The 21548-nt window shown below is 42.9% G+C and overlaps 1 protein-coding gene across 6 annotated transcripts in view; it reads right to left on the bottom strand.

Moving 5' to 3' along the window:
• Positions 1 to 1763: 1763 nt before the first annotated feature.
• CNKSR2 (connector enhancer of kinase suppressor of Ras 2) overlaps positions 1764 to 21548 on the bottom strand; it is a 537182-nt gene continuing 517397 nt past the window's right edge. For 3 of the 6 annotated variants that reach the window (XM_073667498.1, XM_073667500.1, XM_073667501.1), the window contains 2 exons: positions 9488 to 9684; positions 1764 to 4370 (listed from right to left, as the gene is read on the bottom strand). In XM_073667498.1, the coding sequence (XP_073523599.1) occupies positions 4155 to 4370; positions 9488 to 9684 (413 nt within the window). In that variant the 3' untranslated portion in view covers positions 1764 to 4154. Of the gene's footprint in view, positions 4371 to 9487; positions 9685 to 15009; positions 15100 to 21548 lie in introns of those variants that run through there. The other 3 variants (XM_073667499.1, XM_073667502.1, XM_073667503.1) reach the window with 3 other exon arrangements.

Raw genomic sequence — 21548 nt, 5'->3', positions numbered from 1 at the left:
AAGAAAAGGCGCTGAATTTATTAAGTGGCGGATGCATCTTAATGGATTTAACAATATGTAATCTGTCAAGACTTGCCTAATGATAGTCTTGATGAATTAGCTCCTAAGAGTATGTTCACCTGTGGCAAATTTGCAGCTTTCATTTTCCAGCACCAAAAATCAGAATGGTCGCAGGAAAACTGCTTTGCACAATGAACATGTTTTTGATGCGCATTTTGCAAGTCACCGCCACCCTCACAGGTGATTGACAACACTGGATTGCTTGAGCTTTCTCTCTAGACCGTGCTTTCTCTAGACGAGCCAGTGCTGTCAATCACAAGTGTGGAAAGTGTGGCATGCAAACCAGTGGGCCACATGGTCACACCTAATTAACAACCTAATAAATTTGAGATCAGGTGATCTGGGCACAACAGAATGTACTATGTATCATGAGCAGCACGGTGGCTCAGTGGTTAGCATTATTGCTTTGCAGTACTGAGTGCAAAGCCCTCTAAGGACAACATCTGCTTGTCTGCATGGGTTTCCTCTGGGTAACTCTGGTTTCCTCCCACACTCCAAAGACATCCTGATAGGTAGTGTTGAGTGAGTATGTTCTATTAACCCTTTCGCTGAGTATGCTCGGGCTGAGCTCCGAGTAGTTACAGCTTCTCGGTGATAAGGTTAAATCGCTCCCATGTGCATGATTTGCAACTGTTTGACAGCTTTATTACATGTGAGGAATGTCTATTTCTTACAAATTCCTCACATGTAATAAAGCTGTCAAACAGTCGCAAATCATGCACACGGGAGCGATTCAACCATATCACCGAGCAGCTGTAAATACTCGGAGCTCGGCCCGAGCATACTCGGACAGAACATACTCGCTCAACCCTACTGATAGGGAATTTCGATTCTGTGCCCATTGGGTACAGTGATGATGTCTGTAAACTATAGCATAATATAATAGTGCTATATAAGAAAATAAAAATAAACCAAACAAGGTCATTTTAGTAATGTTTTGTGTCATAGAACCCTTAGAGATATCCCTCTGACCATTCCAGTACAAGAGTCTTACCCAGTAAGAGACCATATCAGGCATGGATTTATAATTTTATTGCAGGTCGTCACGCTTTATGGAATTTCTTACGTTAACAATATACATTGCTGAAAGTTTCTGGGTTACCTCAACTATATAGAAGAACATATTGAGGAACAATAAAAGAATCCCAAGGTACATCCAGGAAACATTGTTGTTGGCATGTGACCACTAAGTGAATTTCTGGTCTGAGAAGTGTTACGGCTTATGCAGACGAACTAGAACACGGACCGCAATGCACGGACTGTCTACGGGGCCCAAAATTGACAAGCATACTGTATATGAGGTGAGCTAGTTCAGGTCAGGTGACCAATGGACAGTCCGTGCATTACAGTCAGTGTTGAAATTGAACTTCTCGGACGTCTGCATGAGCGCTTAATCAATCATGGATTGGCTACAGAGGTCATGCACTGTCAACGCCAGAACAGAAGGAGGAGAAGAGACAGTGTGGGGGACCTGGCCAGCAGGGAGAACAAGCAGCTGGGATCGGAAGTTGAGTAAATAGTGTTTATGAGCCATCCCTTATATATACGAATGAGGTGCAAAACCACTCTAATATGCCTGTGTGCATGGGGTCATACTGTACCTGAAAAACTTGCATATAGAACATAAACTTTAAAGAATATATATACTTCAAAACAGCATCTATTTCTTTGTCTAAAATGTAACATGCTGCATAAACATAGAGGGTTTTTTTTTTAATGCGGTCAAAAATGTAAAGTTACCCGCTGCATGATAATAATCAGGCCAATAAAACTGCATTGTGACTAATGTGTAATACATAATAGTCATCATTCAGGCAGAGAAAACCAGCTGATAAATGGTTACAAAATGTTTCACAGAAACAGGTTCTCCTATGAATTATTTCTGACAAATAATTTAGAAACCAAAATTGGAGAAGAAGCAGCGAGTGTCATTTTAACATGATAAACAATCCATCTTCATCTTAGACAGCGCTGTCACTATGGACAACACAGAAATAAGAAGAGACATATTCCAGGAGGTAGTCTTCTAGCAATATGAAATATTCTGGCACTGTTATAACTCTCTCTGAGTATTATGGCTAATATTGTAGCAACAAATAGATTTCCCAGAGTATATTTGCATTAAAGGGAATGTGTCATCAGAAAAATTACCAATTCTTTACATCAGGTTTTTGTATTTTTTTTTTTAATTATGTGTATTTTTGTCTATATCACAATCCGTATTAAAAATTAAAAAATAGAAATCTTGCAATGTTCAAACTGGCCACTGGGGCATTATTAGACTCATACTTTCTGTTGTTTTAGGAGATCCACATGTACATTAGCAGCAATAGGCCGAATGACTATATCTTTTGTATTGAAGCATCTAATCAGCATGTGCAGAGGTCATTGTGAAGGGAGAGGGAGCAGAGGAGCTGTGATATCACCTATTGTGATTGGTGGATCCTGCTGTGTATAGAGGTGATGCCTGTCACTGTAATCCTGCATATGATGATAATGAGACTTCTGAAAACTCTTCTTGTAAGGACGGGAAGTATGAGTCTTAAAAAGCCCCAGTGGCCAGTATGAAAACTGCTAAATCACTTTTTTTTTAAAAATATCATTTTTTTTTAAACACATGTAACATCAATACTTGATTTAAACAATAGGTAATTTTCTAATAATACATTCCCTTTAAGGCTTTGTTCACATCTATGAATTAGTAGATTTCTGTCAAAGGGTCCAGTACTTTTACCAGTGCAGCAAATTGAGCTATATTTGTCATCAAAATACTGGATCTTGAGAAACCCTTAAAGGAGTTGTCCAGGCTTGTGGTTCAAATCTGAGTGACTGCAGACTTGTGGCTTCTCACAGAGCACTCATTGCGCAATGTCAGGATCCTCCGATGCTGGCGCCAGGAGCAGGCAATTTGCATACATGCACTCACATGCCAACTAGACGTGCACAGTCTCACTCAATATAAGTGAATTGTGCAAGGCAGGACACGTCTAGTTGGAATGGGTCCGGAATTATGCAAATCGCATACTTGAAGTCACGTGCCGCCGCTCCGGAGAATCCCAACAGCACACACTGCGCAGGCTGTGAGGATTCACATAAAGTGACTGCATACTTGAACTCCAAACCTGGACAATCCCTTTAAAGACCCCAATATAAGTCAATAGGTTTCCATTATAGGCTGATAAAGCCCCCGGCATAGTTGTTATCAGTTTGTTATCAATGGAAGCCAAAATAATTCTGTGAACAGAGCCTAAGAGGAATTGTCCCCGCTATGCTTATTATTGCCTATCCACAGGATAAATGACAACCAACTGAACTCTGGGGAATGGGGCTCTGAAGCGCCCTATTTGAGTGGAGTGATGGCTGGGCATGTGTGGCACCACTCTATTCAATATCTGTGGCACTTACAGAGATAGTTGACTTGGCCATCTCTGGAATTCCCGTAGACAATGAATTGAACAGTGGCCTGTATATGTGGCCACCACTCCATTCAAACAAGGCACTTCAGAGCCCAGTTCTTAGGATCAGTTCTCATAACCTCCAGTTATCACCTACACTGGGAATAGAAGATATTTTTCTACGTTACGACAACTCCTTTAACAGTAACCAATTTGTACAATAAATTTAATTATTATTATATAATTTAATCTTCTATTCTAAAAAAAAATACAACTACAGCCTTTCATATTTTCTATCTGAGGCATTGTTACAATTCCTTATATATATATTTATCTATCTGGTTATAAAAAGGTTTTATTTTTTATTCTTTTGCCAAACAGCATATTTTTTTTTACCCAGAAATAATTTGTGTCATAGAAAAGTTAGTTTTGTTTCAAATATAAAGCCCTAAGCTTGACCAACATATTTATTACATACATATTTATTCATTTTTACCACAAAAATAACACAAAGCATAGCACTGATAGCATTAAAAAATTACAAATGCCAAAATAAGACAATGGCATCTCGGCAATATAATGCTTACGCCACATAAGTCAGCAACATTAAAATATATATTACCAGACTTTGCAGATATTCAGGATCATTTCAGTTAGAAAAACTTCCATGGTTTAGAGTAGATTGAGAGGATACAACAACTATACATGCGTTTCAATATAAGAATGTGTGAGAGATAGAGACTGAATAAGAGCATCCACTTCAGAAGAAACGCTTTCACAGTTCTTTACGTCACTTTTTTGACAGATGTCCAAAAAAAGGTCAAGATATAGCTGCTTCCATTCTTGAAAGTCTTTAGATGTCAAATCTGGATTTTCGAGAACCTTATCAATAATAGCTACTTCTCCTTCTTTGGCCTAAAAAAAGCAAAAAACATGAAAGAACAGTCAAAACGTTATTATTAATAAACTAAAACATCCCAAAATCAACACAACTTCAAGGTTCATGGGTACATAAAGCACCACTCCGGCTTTTTCTTTTTATTTCAGCACTGAAGTGGCATCACTAATTTAAGTACAAGTACCCTGCCCCTAGTCTTATACTTGCTAGCCTCCATCTTCAGCTGTTCCCGACGCCACTCTGGTCCCGTTCCGCCATTTTGTGACCTCAGCTTTTAACAGACTGGAAGTCAGAGGTCAAAATTTCTCAATGCTAGTCTATGACAACCTCGTTCAATATCAGACTTACATAGAGAAGTAACCTTCAGCTCGCCTAGCAAACACTGGAGCGATCCTGCAGGTCACAGCCAGCAGAAGACAACCGGAATGGCGCCGATAACAGAAATAGACGGCAGTTGGTAAGTATTTTACTAGAAGCAGGGAACATACATTAGTTATATCACTCTGCCAGCGAAATAAATAATAACACCGGAGTGGTGTTTTAAAAGAGAACTCTTAACACTATATACAATTTTGGTGAATTCTTTTGTCACCTCTTCATTCATTTGACTGTCCTGTGACAGCTTTATCAGGCTGTCTTCAAGGCATGCAGCAGAATGTGAATAGATAGTCATGTCAAAGATGGCCTATTCGGTCATATTAAGTTCATAGAGGGTGTCTACCCACCTGGAAACTTCTTATTCGTCAGAACAGAGAGCTGCTATGTGAGAGAAGTTCCAACTCTGGTAGACACAGCCATTCATGCATGGCATGGTCAGCTTATCGAAGACTGAAGGCTGCCCTGCAATAATAACTGTCTGCTGATGGGTAGGCTAGATTTCTATCTGATTGGAGACTCAATTGCATGTTTTATGATATTTTCTGGAGAAAAAATAGTACAGCACTATGACAGGTCCTCAATGGACCCCACAGAAGTCAATTGTCAGGCGCCTGTGTCATAATATAATAGATCCAACATGATGTTATTTTCCACTTTCTGCTTCTACGAATAAATGGAAAACAGGAAATGCTAAGTGGCACGTAGCCTAAGGGGATGCGACAGGGTGTAGAAACACCCACTTGTCAAATTTATGACGAGCTGTGGCGTCCCTGATTGGGATAAGATTTATGATGAGGCACATATAGGTGCACACCACTTTTCAGATGCGCCTGATTCATTAAGAGTCACACCCCTCTTAGTAAATCAGGAACGTCTGACTCCACCATGCCCCCTCATCAAGACTGACGTAAACAATGTTGGTCTTGACAAATCAAGGTCAATGTGTTTATTCACAAGTCCATGTTGTAGATGCCAAGAGCAGCCCCATGGAGTCATTGGGAGTAAAAAGAAAGTACAAGAGTAATACCCATTTGTGCAGGAGATCTCCTGAAGTGCACTTGTTAATGGTGACTTATTTTCTTACTTTGGCAGATAGAACTAAAGCTAAAGGCTACAAGACGTTGACAATGATATACACAGAATTTTTTTTCCTAAATCTGATAAAATAAAAGTACCTTTTAACAGGATGCAAAAATGTTTTATGAGCCACAACAAAATAAAATGAGATTCTATTCTTGCCATGTACATAAAAAAATGATAACAGTCTGCCAGAGAATTAAGAACTATTACCAAAGTTTGTTCTGGACATGTAGCACTCAGACTATAAAGTGAGTTACTAATCCTAAACTTTATCTGCTTTACACAAGCTGTACAGCTAGAGAGTTGATGACTTTAGCATTCGCTATTGGGATGACTGTCCGTAAATAAAACGTCAAAGTAATGAAAGAAAAAGTGAGTCTTATCAAGTGGGACCCCATCCCCATTGATTGAACGCACCCTGGGGTAAAACTTTGGCTTTTAACTTCTAGTTTTTAACTGGTAACTTCTGGTCATCTACTACATATACCAAGCACTTATTTAATTACCTACCAATGCACACACATATATATTTATATTACACACACACACACACAAGCACACATACAGGCACTTACCAATACACACAACACACACATATATATGTGCATATTACTGTGTAATATTGTATGTACATAGTTACATTATTTTTATATTAGGCTTTGTGGTCCAATGATTGCTGTTGAGCTTTATTACGACTAACCATTTATTTTTACAAATGGCGCCTTAAACATACCGCAGCTTTCCATGTCTGTCCTTTTTGAATAATATATGCATATGTCTGAGCATGGTGAATAAGAAATCTTTTTTTTTTTCAATTTAATTTACCAAAATAATAGCCTGTAGATGATTCTGTATGCGTAGAAGTCACTGAAAGAAATGATGATTTGTGAAAAAAAACACCTTTTTTTGTCAAATATAATGGTATTCTTGGAGGCATAAGCACCTTTATTCCAGGTTTAAAAGGCAGTAATTTAAAAAGTTTTTCTTTTTCAGGATTCACCAATGACTTTAATTACCATATGTGATTGTTAAATACACACCTGGGGATATACAAGAAAATAAATGCAAAAAAAGAACACAGCTTAAAGGGAACCTGACAGCTGATAGATGCTATAATGAATGGGCAGCATGTATCAGGCACTGGCTGTATGATCTCAGCCAGGAATGTTTGACTCTGAAATGCCGCAACGCTTCAGAGAAGAGCATACTTTACAATTTAGACAGGCGGGACCCCGGCAATTTTTTCATGCCAGTTTCCTTGCAGTGACAGGTCTGTAGAGAGATCTATCACTCCAGGGGAGCAGGCAGGGAAAAGCTGCTGAGGACCCACCTGTCTGACTAGTCTTCTGTGGGGCTCTGTTCCTCGCAACTCTTAAACTAGGTTTCTCTCTGAAACGCCGCCGCATTTCATAGTCAAACATTCCTGGTGGAAACCATACAGCCAGTGCCTGATACATGCTGCCCTTGGATGAGGCAGCATATATCAGCTGTCAGGTTCCCTTTAAGGCCACGGCCCACTATCAGTATTTGGTCAATATTTTTTCTCAGGAGTGGGAGCCAAAACCAGATGAGGAACAATCAATGAAAAGGTATAAAAGAAACAAGTCACCAATTCTGCATTTATCACCAACTCCTGGTTTTGTCTCCCGCTCCTGAGAAAAAATACTGACCAAATACCGATAGTGGGGCCGTGTCCTAACGCTAATAGTCTGCATGTATATTGCATGGATTAGAAGAGAAAGCTAGGTAAGAATTTTCATAGAGAAAGCAATCAGGACAGTTAAAGAAAACCATAAAAATGATCCTCTAAATAAAGTTGTTTACTTTAGAAAACCAGAGTTTTTAAAGATACAATTCTTACTCCGTGAAGAATCAAACACATCTGATTTCAACGGGCATCACATAATCTTTTGTTACCCCTGCGGTGGCTCTGCCGCAGAATTCAACAGTTTTCACAGGCTTCAACTGCATATGACATCTGATCGTTGGATATCCCAGTAGATACGCAGTGATCAGCCTAGTGTCAGAGGATCCTTGTACGTGAAAGATTATTTAGCCTGGACCCTTCTAAGACTAAAGCTTGATGTTGCATTTGCTGAATGTAGCACTCTGTCTTCTGCAACAGTATGTCATCTCTAGCAGGGCCGGTATGGAAGAGAAGTAGGCTGCCATGGGGAGATAAACGGGTGTCTTGTGTCTGAATGGCTAATAATGCCTTATGGGACAGCCCAGAGAACCCCTGATGTGCTACAGTGCACACTGACAGGATTAAGATTTATTTTGGTGTTCTTAGATTTTATAACCAGCAATTGAAAAGCTATTCCACTCTATTCTATTGTCGATCTTTGGGTTCTATCAAAATATACAGGATGGTCCAAAAGTAGGTGGACAGAAAGTGTAATAAGGTTATGAAGGGGGAGATCTATCAAACATGGTGTAAAGTGAAACTGGCTGGGAAATTCTAATGAATCAAGTTGTTCCCCAGTTACAGCAACAGACTAATTCAGATGACCTTTATTTCCAACAAGATGGGGCCCCTCCACATTATTCTAGAGTAGACCGCGAGTATCTGGATGAAACATTTCCTAATAAATGGATTGGCCGAAGAGGCCCACTTGATTGGCCGGCACGTTCACCAGACTTGACCCCAATGGATTTTTTCTTTTGGGGAGTACTCAAGGACAAAGTTTATAGTTGAAAACCAAAAAGTGTCAGTGATTTGAAAAATTACATAAGAGATGCATTTCAAGAAATTAATACCCAAAGAGACTTGTGCAAAAAAGTTTGTTGAAGCGTAAGAGGCAGACTTCAAAGCTGTGCAAATTGTAATGGAAAACAGTTTGAGCACCTGCGTTGATAAAATATAAAGGACTTTTGTATTATTGTTCAGAATAAAATTTCATTGTTAATGTTATGCTTGTGTTAGTAAATATAATTTTATATATAAATCAAAATAAATGTTATCATTTTCTGACCACCTACTTTTGGACCACCCTGTATATAAAAAAAATAAAGAAAATGTATTTTGGGTTAAAAATCAGTTTTGCAATTGGGCTTCTTACCAGTTTTGCACACATTTATCTCCAAAACAGGGGTCCCCCGATTTGCTGTTCTGGTAATTTCCTTTCGTCTTTATTCAGAACTTTTATACTGGTGAATGCGCCATCATCTCTCCAACTAGTGGTGGTAAGATGCCGGCCGGAATATGGGATTGGAGGACCCCTGTTCTGGAATTGGTGCCGGTTCAAAAAGTGGTACCTGCACTTATTGGACATTTATGGCATATCTACCAGATGAAATGTCTCTTGTGAGACGACGGCTTTAAATTGGGTTAAGGTAGCATTTTGGAAGTTCCCAACTGTTACGGACAATACGACTCTTCTATCAGAGCCAATGACCAGACACTCGCCACATTCATTTAAAGGGAAATTTTTTCTGCCGTATAACATACAAAAAGTTATACTGCAAACCAATATAATGTGAATGAATACTTGGCTAAATATAAATATGCAGAAATAAACATGTTTAATACTCAAACGTAACCAATACATCCTCCTTACAAACAAAACTGCCCTGTATATATCTTTATGTTATATTTACAATTAGGTATAAAAAAAAATTGCCACTTTAATATCCTTCCCAAGGATCCTTTACAAATTCTTTTCTAATTTCCTACCTTTAAAGTGCTTTGCAAAATTCGCAGTCTGTGAAGTTTTTCATTGACTACTGGATCACTACATCTTTTTATAAAAGACTTCTTGTACTCCAATTTGGTTGAAAGACGCTGTTCTCCAATTGGGGACAAACTGGCCTTTTCCAGGGCCCTGTAGAGATCTTGTAATGAGTCTGCTGGCTCCTCATCTACAGTGTCTGCTATCACGAAAACAGAAGGAATGGAGCAATATTAACTAGTGAGAAATTGTACGCCAGCAATTTTTTCTTTTTTCTTTTGCTTTGTGTGATTTATTTTTTAAAGTCTCTGTCATTCCTGGCCAAACAATAAAGGGAACCTGTCACCATGAAAATGCAGTCCAATCTGCAGGCACCATGTTATGGAGTAGGAGGAGCTGACCGGATTGATATATAGCTTTGTAAAAAAAAAAAAGATTCGGTATATCCTGTGTTTTTATCATTTTCGATGCAGTGGGCGGTCCTATCAGTGACTGACAGCTATTTCTATATACACACATATACAAAGACAGCTGTCAGTTAGTGATAGCCCCACCCACTGCAAAAACCTCAGAACGAGCAGAGGATTAAATGATCAAAACTCAGGTTATACTGAATCTTCTCACAAAACTATGTATCAACATGCTCAGCTGGTTTAAATCATGATGTCTGCAGATTGGACGGCATTTTCATGTTGACAGGTTCCCTTTAACAACTTCTGACATGTATAATATAAAATTAAATCATAGAAATTTATATATACTCAGTGTCGTCTCCTCTCTATGAGATGCTGCCATAAAATACAGGATCTGACAAATTTACTTTAATTGGTGAACCCTTTCTTCTCCAAATTTAGATCTTCAGTAGTTATTTAGCAGGGAAAAAATATTTTCAAAGTTATTCTCAATGGACCCATAGGGTGAGATAATAATAAAACAGAAAATCCTACACATTCCCTGGACTAGCACCGCTACTCTGCACGCACTACTGTGTCCTCCAATTAGTCTTGGAGCATCAACATCAGGAGAAGGTATCACATGCCTTGTGCTGCCAATCAGTGGTTAGTGATTGACTGCAGCCTTGACATTTCTTCCATGCCAGCTTTTACTTGGATCTAATGTGAAAGCTGCAACCATTCAGCAGCCAGTGGTTGGCTGCAGCGGTTACATGATGCACCCACTAATGTTAACGCTCTGAGACCATTGAGGGACACAGGAGCAAGCATGGAATAGTGGTACTTGCCTAGGAGTTGAGTACATGGATTGTCTTTATTATGAGAATAACTAAAGTAGGGGAAAACCACATTAATATGGAGAGACTCTGCATAAACACGGCCAGAATGATGGCTTTGTGGGTCTTTGGGCTCCCAGCAGTTTGGCTACTTTAGAAATAAGAATGTATTTGTTAAAAGTCTACATTTGTCATCATTTATATAGTCAGATCTACTGTACTTGTAATCGACATATTAGTATTTACTAAAAAGAAGGAACAGGGTCGGACTGGGGTGTCTGGGGCCCACAGGGAGAACTGACTCTAGGGGCCCACCTACAGCCATATGCAAATATCTGTTATCCGCTATCCCTGTTATAGTGGAGCATTGACTGGCGGTTCCTGCACATCTACTGTGCACCACTATAACTGGGATGTACAATTACGGTAGTTTGCATTAAAGGGCTTCTTTGGTTAAAACAAGTTATCACCGATCCATGGGATCCACAGGATCGGTGATCACTTATTGATCGTTTGGGTCCGAACATTGGAAAACGCGCCTATCAGAAGAATGGGGAAGTTTCATCCCTGACAGGACACTTATCCCCATTTTAAAATGCAGCTTCCAAAAAAGAGCAGCGCTCACAGTCACTGAGGGAATGACTGGATGAGTGGTCGCATCTCACATGCCGCTCCAGTCTAATGGGGAGAAAAGCTCCACATTCTGCCGATTGTGTCCCAGCAGTCAGACCCCCACCAATCAATATCATCACTGATCCTGTGGAGAGGTGATTACTTGTTTTCACCAGAGAACCCCTGTAAGTGCATCTCTGCCGCTCTGGTCCAAGTATTTAATCTCTAAGGCTGCGGCCCCACTATCAGTATTTGGTCAGTATTTTTTCTCAGGAGTGGGAGCCAAAACCAGGTGAGGAACAATCAGAGAAAAGGTATAATAGAAACAAGTCACCAATTCTGTATTTATCACCCACTCCTGGTTTTGGCAGCTACTCCTGAGAAAAAATACTGACCGAATACTGATGGTGGGGCTGTGGCCTAATGGAAAAAAATCTTTTCCTAGTTAATATCAGCAAGAACAAAATGACTGCCATACACAACACAGTCCACTATATCAACACCAATAATACCACATACAAAAGAGACAAATATCGCCACACCATGACTAGATCACATATTACCACCACATAGTGACCGAATAATACTACATACAAGGAACAAATACGGCCACACCATGACCAGACCACATATTACCACCCCAAAGTGACCAAATACTACAATACTGATCATGAATACAAACCACAATACTAACAACACTGTTATTACCACCAGTGACATTATACACAGGAGCTCTGTATATAGTGTCAGTGTACAGGTAATACAGGGATCACCAGTGACATTATACACAGGAGCTCTGTATATAGTGTCAGTGTACAGGTAATACAGGGATCACCAGTGACATTATACACAGGAGCTCTGTATATAGTGTACAGTGTACAGGTAATACAGTGACCACCAGTGACATTATACACTGGAGCTCAGTATATAGTGTCAGTGTACAGGTAATACAGGGTTCACCAGTGACATTATACACAGGAGCTCTGTATAGAGTGTCAGTGTACAGGTAATACAGTGATCACCAGTGACATTATACACTGGAGCTCTGTATTTAGTGTACAGGTATTACAGTGGTCACCAGTGACATTATACACAGGAGCTCTGTATATAGTGTACAGGTAATACAGTGGTCACCAGTGACATTATACACAGGAGCTCTGTACATAGTGTATAGTGCACAGGTAATACAGTGGTCACCAGTGACATTATACACAGGAGCTCTGTATATAGTGTACAGATAATACAGTGGTCACCAGTGACATTATACACAGGAGCTCTGTATATAGTGTACAGGTAATACAGTGGTCACCAGTGACATTATACACAGGAGCTCTGTATATATTGCACAGGTAATACAGTGGTCACCAGTGACATTATACACAGGAGCTCTGTATATAGTGTACAGATAATACAGTGGTCACCAGTGACATTATACACAGGAGCTCTGTATATAGTGTACAGGTAATACAGTGGTCACCAGTGACATTATACACAGGAGCTCTGTATATAGTGTATAGTGTACAGGTAATACAGGGATCACCAGTGACATTATACACAGGAGCTCTGTATATAGTGTCAGTGTACAGGTAATACAGTGATCACCAGTGACATTATACACTGGAGCTCTGTATATAGTGCACAGGTAATACAGTGGTCACAAGTGACATTATACACAGAAGCTCTGTATATAGTGTATACATAATATAGTGATCACCAGTGACATACACAGGAGTTCTGTATATACTATATACACACGTGGTCAGAATTGTTGGTACCCCTCGTTTAATGAAAGAAAAACCCACAATGGTCACAGAAATAACTTGAATCTGACAAAAGTAATAATAAATTAAAAATCTATGAAAATGAACAAATGAAAGTCAGACATTGCTTTTCTGCTTCCACTGAATTTAAAAAAAAAATTAAACTCATGAAATCGGCCTGGACAGAAATGATGGTACCTCTGAAAATAATGTGACAAAAGGGACATGTTAAATAAAGTTGTGTCCACTAATTAGCATCACAGGTGTCTACAATCTTGTAATCAGTCAGTGGGCCTGTATATAGGGCTACATATACTCACTGTGCTATATATAGGGCTGCAGATACTCACTGTGCCTGTATATAGGGCTACAGATACTCACTGTGCCTGTATATAGGGTTACAGATACTCACTGTGCCTGTATATAGAGTTACAGATACTCACTGTGCCTGTATATAGGGTTACAGATATTCACTGTGCCTGTATATAGGGTTACAGATACTCACTGTGCTTGTATATAGGGCTACAGATACTCACTGTGCTTGTATATAGGGCTACAGATACTCACTGTGCTGTATATAGGGCTACAGATACTCACTGTGCCTGTATATAGGGCTACAGATACTCACTGTGTTGTTTGGTGACATGGTGTGTACCACACTCAACATGGACCAGAAGAAGCAAAGGAAAGAGCTGTCTCAGGAGATTAGAAAGAAAATTATAGAAAAGCATGTTAAAAGGTAAAGGTTATAAGACCATCTCCAAGCAGCTTGATGTTTCTGTGACTACAGGTGCACATATTATTCAGAAATTTAAGATCCATGGGACTGTAGCCAACCTCCCTGGACGTGGGTGCAGGAGGAAAATTGATGACAAATCAAAGAGACGGATAATATGAATGGTAACAAAAGAGCCCAGAATAACTTCTAAAGAGATTAAAGGTGAACTTCAAGCTCAAGGAACATCAGTGTCAGATCGTACTATCCACCGTTGTTTGATCCAAAGTGAACTTCATGTAAGACGACCAAGGAGAACACCATTGTTGAAAAAAAAAATAGTAAAAAAGCCAGACTGGAATTTGCCAAACTACATGTTGACAAGCCACAAAGCTTCTGGGAGAATGTACTATGGACAGATGAGACAAAAATTGAAGTTTTTGGCAAGGCACATCAGCTCTATGTTCACAGATGGAAAAATGAAGCATATCAAGAAAATAACACTGTCCCTACTGTGAAACATGGTGGAGGCTCTGTCATGTTCTGGGGCTGCTTTGCTGCACCTGGCACAGGGTGTCTTGAATCTGTGCAGGGTACAATGAAATCTCAAGACTATCAAGGGATTCTAGAGAGAAATGTGCTGCCCAGTGTCAGAAAGCTTGGTCTCAGTCGCAGGTCTAGCAACAGGATAATGACCCAAAACACACAGCTAAAAACACCCAAGAATGGCTAAGAGGAAAACATTGGACTATTCTGAAGTGGCTTCTATGAGCCCTGACCTAAATACTATGGAGCATCTTTGGAAAGAGCTGAAACATTCTGGAAAAGGCAACCTTCAAACACGAGACAACTGGAGCAGTTTGCTCATGAGGAGTCGGCCAAAATACCTGTCGAGAGGCGCAGAAGTCTCATTGACAGTTACAGGAATCGTTTGATTGCAGTGATTGCCTCAAAAGGTTCAACAAAATATTAAGTTAAGAAGAAGAACCATCATTTCTGTCCAGGCCGATTTCATGAGGTTAATTTTTTTTTAAATTCTGTGGAAGCAGAAAATCAATGTCTGACCTTCATCTCTTCATTTTCAAAAATTTGTAATTTATCAGATTGAAGTTATTTCTGTGACCATTGTGGGTTTTTCTTTCATTAAACGAGGAGTACCAACAATTTTGACCACGTGTGTAGTGTAAGTGTACATGTAATACACTGACTCACCAGTGATGTCTCTAGGTGAAGTCCTTCATCTTCGCTTTTCTTCTTCATCTGGCACAGACAGCCATCACTTCTTCCAGCCAGGAATCATCTCTGCAGAAAATAACACACAGTTATTAATAACTGATCTCTTCTAGAGAATATTCCCACTTCCCCCCCCCCCGACCTCTACACTACACCAGTTGAAGAAAAAAAGCAACATAGTGCCGTCCTGCACAGTAACAGGACCTCTCTTTTGTCCCATCCCATGGAAAACAATTTCCTAAAAAGTAAATTATATTACAGAAGTAATAATGTAATAATAATTGGAATCTAAAGTAATAATGTTCCCCACTGGTCACCATAAACTAATAAAGTATGTTCCTCAATCTGGCTCCCAAACAGTAATTAAGTCCCTTGTCTAGCCAGGCACCCCCATATGTCCCTTCTGGCCACCATTTGTCTAGTGTGACCCCTCCATATATTTATCCTAGCACATGTGTATCGAGCCTGCCCCCTCCCATATACCCATCCTAGCCCCCCCATGTGCCAGTCTGCCCCCCCACATATCCATCCTTGCCTCCATGTTTCCAGCCTGCGCCCCCATATGTCCCCCCCATATATCCTCCATGTGTCCAGCCTGCCCTCTACATATTCATCCTGGCCTCCATGTGTCCAGCCTCTCCCCTCATATATCCATACTGCCCTTACCCCCTGCATATATCCATCCTGACACCCCCCATATATCCAGCGTGCCCCTCCATATATTTATGCTAGCCCATGTGTATCGAGCCCGCCCCCCCCACATATTCATCCTAGCCCCCCCCATATATCCATCCTGGCCTCCATGTTTTCAGCCTGCCCCCCCCCCCCATATATCCATCCTGGCCTCCATAAGTCCAGCTTGCCCCCCCCATATATCCATCCTGGCCTCCATATATCCATCTTGCCCCCCCATATATCCATCCTGCCCCCCCCCATATATCCATCCTGCCCCCCATATACCCATCCTGCCCACCCCCCTTTGCCTGGGTCCACCTTGGTTCCCCCTTGTGTGTCCTGCCAGGGCTCCCCCTTGTGTGTCCAGCCAGGGCTCCCCTCCCTTGCGTGTCCAGCCAGGGCTCCCCCCTTGCGTGTCCAGCCAAGGCTCCCCCCCTTGCGTGTCCAGCCAGGGCCCCCCCCTTGCGTGTCCAGCCAGGGTTCCCCCCTCGTGTGTCCAGCTGGGCCCCCCCTCGTGTGTCCGTCCAGCTGGGCCCCCCCTCGTGTGTCCGTCCAGCTGGGCCCCCCCTCGTGTGTCCGTCCAGCTGGGCCCCCCCTCGTGTGTCCGTCCAGCTGGGCCCCCCCTCGTGTGTCCGTCCAGCTGGGCCCCCCCTCGTGTGTCCGTCCAGCTGGGCCCCCCCTCGTGTGTCCGTCCAGCTGGGCCCCCCCTCGTGTGTCTGTCCAGCTGGGCCCCCCCTCGTGTGTCCGTCCAGCTGGGCCCCCCCTCGTGTGTCCGTCCAGCTGGGCCCCCCCTCGTGTGTCTGTCCAGCTGGGCCCCCCCTTGTGTGTCTGTCCAGCTTGGCCCCCCCTTGTGTGTCTGTCCAGCTGGGCCCCCCCTTGTGTGTCTGTCCAGCTGGGCCCCCCCTTGTGTCTGTCCAGCTGGGCCCCCCCTTGTGTGTCTGTCCAGCTGGGCCCCCCCCTTGTGTGTCTGTCCAGCTGGGCCCCCCCCTTGTGTGTCTGTCCAACTTGGCCCCCCCTTGTGTGTCTGTCCAACTTGGCCCCCCCTTGGGTGTCTGTCCAGCTGGGCCCCCCCTTGTGTGTCTGTCCAGCTGGGCCCCCCCCTTGTGGGTCTGTCCAGCTGGGCCCCCCCTTGTGTGTCCTGCTGGCCCCCGCCTTGTGTGTCCAGACCATTACACACACACACACACACACACCTCTTACCTTCCTGCGATCCCGTGCGGTGTCCTCCTTCTCCTGAGTTGCGCGCCTCCTTCACAGCAGGCGCATGACGATGACGTCATACGCCGGCCGGCGAAGGGAGACACGCAGCTTCAGCTGCTTCACTGGGACGTGCGCCGCGGTGGTTCAGGTAATGAACGCTGCGTGCGCGCGTCCCTGCATACACTGTGCCTGCGCTTTTAAAGGGCCCGTGCCCCTTAAAACCGCAGGATTTTTTTTTGTTCTCTTCTCCCCCCTCTACTCTGCAGCAGGGGCGGGGTCCACCGGGAAATTTCCCGGTATCCCGCCAGCCCAGACCGACCCTGAGAAGGAAGATAAAAAAGGGTAAAAGAATGCATTAAGCCAAAAGGCATGATAATCTGATAATCCTAATAAATTATTTTTCATTTCTTTCTTTTAAATAGTAAAATAATCTAACCAAAATCTATGGACAATCAGAAAAATGATTAAAAACTTTATATACTGGGGAATTAGAGATCAGATGGGAGGCCAATTAGACTTCAAAAGTAATGAGTGAATAAACCCTTATTATGGCAACAAGTGAAGGGGCAATAATAATAATAATAATAATAATTCAGTCATTCTATCACTTGTAGGAGCAATCTCCTTGTCAGTTTCATTGTAATCATATATTTTAATAATTTTTAATTTCTGTATTAGAAAAGGTAACTGCCTCATTTTCAATGCAACAAAAGTTAAGAGTCAATTCCAATATTCTTTTTTATAAGTGAGGTTACTCGCCACCTCTACATTCTGTAGTATAATGGTTACATGTACTTATAGGAAAAATTAAGTCAATGACACTGACAATAATCAGAGAGAGTAAAGTGCGCCACACTTGGCTATCTTTGTCCGTGTCATGGGCTTGTCCGTAGTGGCAGGGTCCATGTGTAACCTGCCTCGCCATTCAACTCCTTGTGGCCAGGGAAGAAAGGGAATTAACTGTTATTATCACCTATCCGGTTGAGGTGGATAAGTGCATTGTTTTAGTAGAGGAGAACCGGGCTGTTATAGCCTCATGTACTGTAAATATAACTGCAGGGATAAGAATAACATATTACTGTGTATAATGATAAAAATAAGAAAAACCGATTGCAAAACAAACAGCGCAAGACTCATAATACACCTACTCTGCAGAAATGAGGCTCAGATACAGAAAAACAAAGAGCCTGCTCCATTATATATGAAACTAGAAGGCAGCACTGTTGTGTACAAGATGCGCTGGGAGGGGGCCAGCGAGAAATTCTGCTGACATGTCCTAACTGCCTGGGTTGTTTGTATTTTATATTGCTAATTAGTACATGCTTTAAATCTCATCAGTGACAATGTACGGCAGCGATCAAACTGCTAATTTGATCTGGCACCTTGTGCTGCTCATCAGGAACATTTATAATTAGCTTCTGCCAAATGAAAGTGTTAGTGGCCTAAACACTATATTGAGAAAAGTCTATAGATCTGAGAGGTGCAGCAAAATGGAGAGACACCTGAGCAGACACATAAAAAAACGAACACAAACCAGACATGAACGTTTTTGTCATCCATCATTTTTTCCTTGGAGAAGCCAAAGACACTATATGGGTCTAAGCAATAAAAGTTTAATAAATGCGTTCAGCAGAAAGTTTACATTTTTGAATGCTATTGTTTAAGGGGTTTTGCTCTTCACATCTTCATACAGCGAAGCTTAAAAATGGAGAGAATATAGGACCTTGAGTAGAAAGCAGCATTACCCGTTAAGAACAGTCCTAAATAAGAATACGTGCATTGCAAGGGTAGCTGTAAGTAACCCGAGTGAAGGTGGGTCTGACACTTTGTCAGTGATGTAGATTATTAGGGCTTGTTCACGTGTCAAAATTATTCAGGGCTGTTCATCTGAAATTTTGGGCAGAATATCTGTGGCAGAATGCAATGGAAAACATTTCAACAAACCAAATCCACACACTGTGGATATATTCTGTGCGGAGACTGACCTGTGGAGCAGATTTTTAAAGGAGTTTTCCAAGACTTTTATTCTTCAATTCCAAGGGCTAGGCATCTAACAGTAGGTAATTGCCAACTGGGCGTCTATCACTTAATTGGCTGAATACCCTTCACTCCATGGTCTTCCTGATGAAGCAACATTTGGAGGCGAAATGCATTGAGGAATGGCACGTGGACTGGTAAAAATGGGGGCACATATTGGTGAATTCATATTCATGAATTCACGAAGGAGTAAGATGTTTTGTTGTATATAGAATAAACATATGCAGTATACACATCTAGATATCTTTAGCCACGTACAGTTGAAACCAGAAGTTTACATACACTATATAAAAAGACACATGTGCATGTTTTTCTCAATATCTGACATGAAATCAGAATAAACCTTTCCCGTTTAAGGTCAATTAGGATTACCATAATTTTTAATATCTGCCAAATGTCAAAATAACGAGAGAGAGAGAGAATGTTTTAAGGCATTTTTATTACTTACTGCAAAGTCAAAAGTTTACACACATTTCATTAGTATTTGGTTCCATTGCCCTTAAACTGAATGACTTCGGTCAAACGTTTGGGATATCTTTCCACAAGCTTCTCACAATAGTTGGTCGGAATTTGGGCCCATTCCTCCTGACAAAACTGGTGTAACTGATCCAGGTTTGTAGGTCGCCTTGCTCGCACCTGCCTTTTCAGCTTTGCCCATAAATTTTCAACAGGATTGAGATCAGGGCTTTGTGATGGCCACTTCAAAACATTGACTTTGTTACCCTTAAGCCACTTTGTTACCATTTTGGCAGTATGCTTCGGGTCATTGTCCATTTGGAAGACCCATTTCTGCCCAAGCTTTAACTTCCTGGCTGATGTCTTGAGATGTTGCTTGTAACATACCTGGCGGCGTCCTTGCATAGTGGTCCATCTCCCACTGTGCAAGAGCACGCACTTGATTTCCAGTCCAGACTATCACTTTGGCTTCTTTCCATATGGTCTGCTTTGCTCCGCTCTGTCTGCTTAGGGCGACGCCCGCTGAACTTCCTCTTTCTTGTAGCTGCTGCAGACACACCCCTAATGCGTCCTCAGCCTTTTGCTGTCTGTCACCTGGTATTTAACCCAGCTCCACCCTGGAATCCTTGCCTGAGCATCTTGTACGGTCAGTTGGCTTCTAGTCACTGATGTGCCAGGTCCTGTCTATGTTTCTTGCCTTGCGGTATCAGTTCCCGTGTCTGAACTGTGTCCTGTCTGTGTACTCTAGCCAGCTGTCTTTCCGCCTTTCCTGGAGGCTGTATTTCCAGGCCCGTGTGAACACACTCTTAGCCTGTTCCTTCTGCCCTCTAGGGGCCGCATACCTAGATTTGTTGTCTCTGTCTTTTTCCAGTGTCTTTTCCTGCCCTAACTATCTTCCAGCCTGTTTCCCGTCTCTCTCTACGCCCATATCTTCCCTTTTTCTGCAGTCTGAACTCGCACCTAACTCCTGCTCGTTGTCACTGTACTTCCGTTTGTGAGTTTGTGGTCCACTCGCTACTTCACTGCAAGTATCATGTGGGTATCTGGTTTTGCCTTTCTCTTCCTGTCTGTTCCGTGTGAACAGAGCCCTGTCCCTTCTGCCCTGCCTTGCTCGCCGCTCCGGAGGTTTCGGTCTGCTCTGCCTTTCTCACCGCTCCGGCGGTTCTTGCCTGCTCTGCCTTGCGCGCTGCTCCGGCAGTCTTGCTCTGCTCTGACCCTTTGCTCGCTGCTCCGGCAGTCTCGCTCTGCTCTGACCCTTTGCTCGCTGCTCCGGCAGTCTCGCTCTGCTCTGACCCTTTGCTCGCTGCTCCGGCAGTCTCGCTCTGCTCTGACCACTTTGCTCGCTGCTCTGGCAGTCTCGCTCTGCTCTGACCCTTTGCTCGCTGCTCCGGCAGTCTCGCTCTGCTCTGACCCTTTGCTCGCTGCTCCGGCAGTCTCGCTCTGCTCTGACCCTTTGCTCGCTGCTCCGGCAGTCTCGCTCTGCTCTGACCCTTTGCTCGCTGCTCCGGCAGTCTCGCTCTGCTCTGACCCTTTGCTCGCTGCTCCGGCAGTCTCGCTCTGCTCTGACCCTTTGCTCGCTGCTCCGGCAGTCTCGCTCTGCTCTGACCCTTTGCTCGCTGCTCCGGCAGTCTCGCTCTGCTCTGACCCTTTGCTCGCTGCTCCGGCAGTCTCGCTCTGCTCTGACTCTTGCTCACCGCTCCAGGCGGCCTCGTCCTGCTCTACTCTCGCTCACCGCTCCAGGCGGTCTCGTCTTGCTCAGCTCTTGCTCGCCGCTCCGGGCGGCCTCACTCTGCTGTGTTTGTCCACCGCATCTGCGGTTCTGTTCCTGAGTCCCAGTCTGTACTGGGACCTATCCACTCTGTGCTCCAACCTGTCGTACCTGCCAGTACCTCCCTGCCTGCATACCAGTCATGCTTACCAGCATCCACCTGCCTGCATACCGGCCGTACCTGTCAGTACCTCCCTGTTTGCATACCAGTCGTGCTTGCCAGCAGCCACCCGTCTGTGTGCCAGCCTAACCTGCCTGTTCCTGTATTCCCCGGTGTGGGTCAACAACCGTGTCCGGGGTCTGACCTGGAGTAGCCCCTGGTCCCTCTGCTCGGTTCCTCCTTGGTGCACTGGCGTCGTATGCCGTCGTGCGACCTTGGTCG

The sequence above is a fragment of the Phyllobates terribilis genome, unplaced genomic scaffold (genome assembly GCF_046119375.1).
Source record: "Phyllobates terribilis strain yellow unplaced genomic scaffold, ASM4611937v1 Scaffold_2__4_contigs__length_985480577, whole genome shotgun sequence".
Classification (NCBI taxonomy): Eukaryota; Metazoa; Chordata; class Amphibia; order Anura; family Dendrobatidae; genus Phyllobates; species Phyllobates terribilis.
The sequence above is the reverse complement of the archived record's forward strand: the minus strand, read 5'-3'. Positions and strand labels throughout refer to the sequence as shown.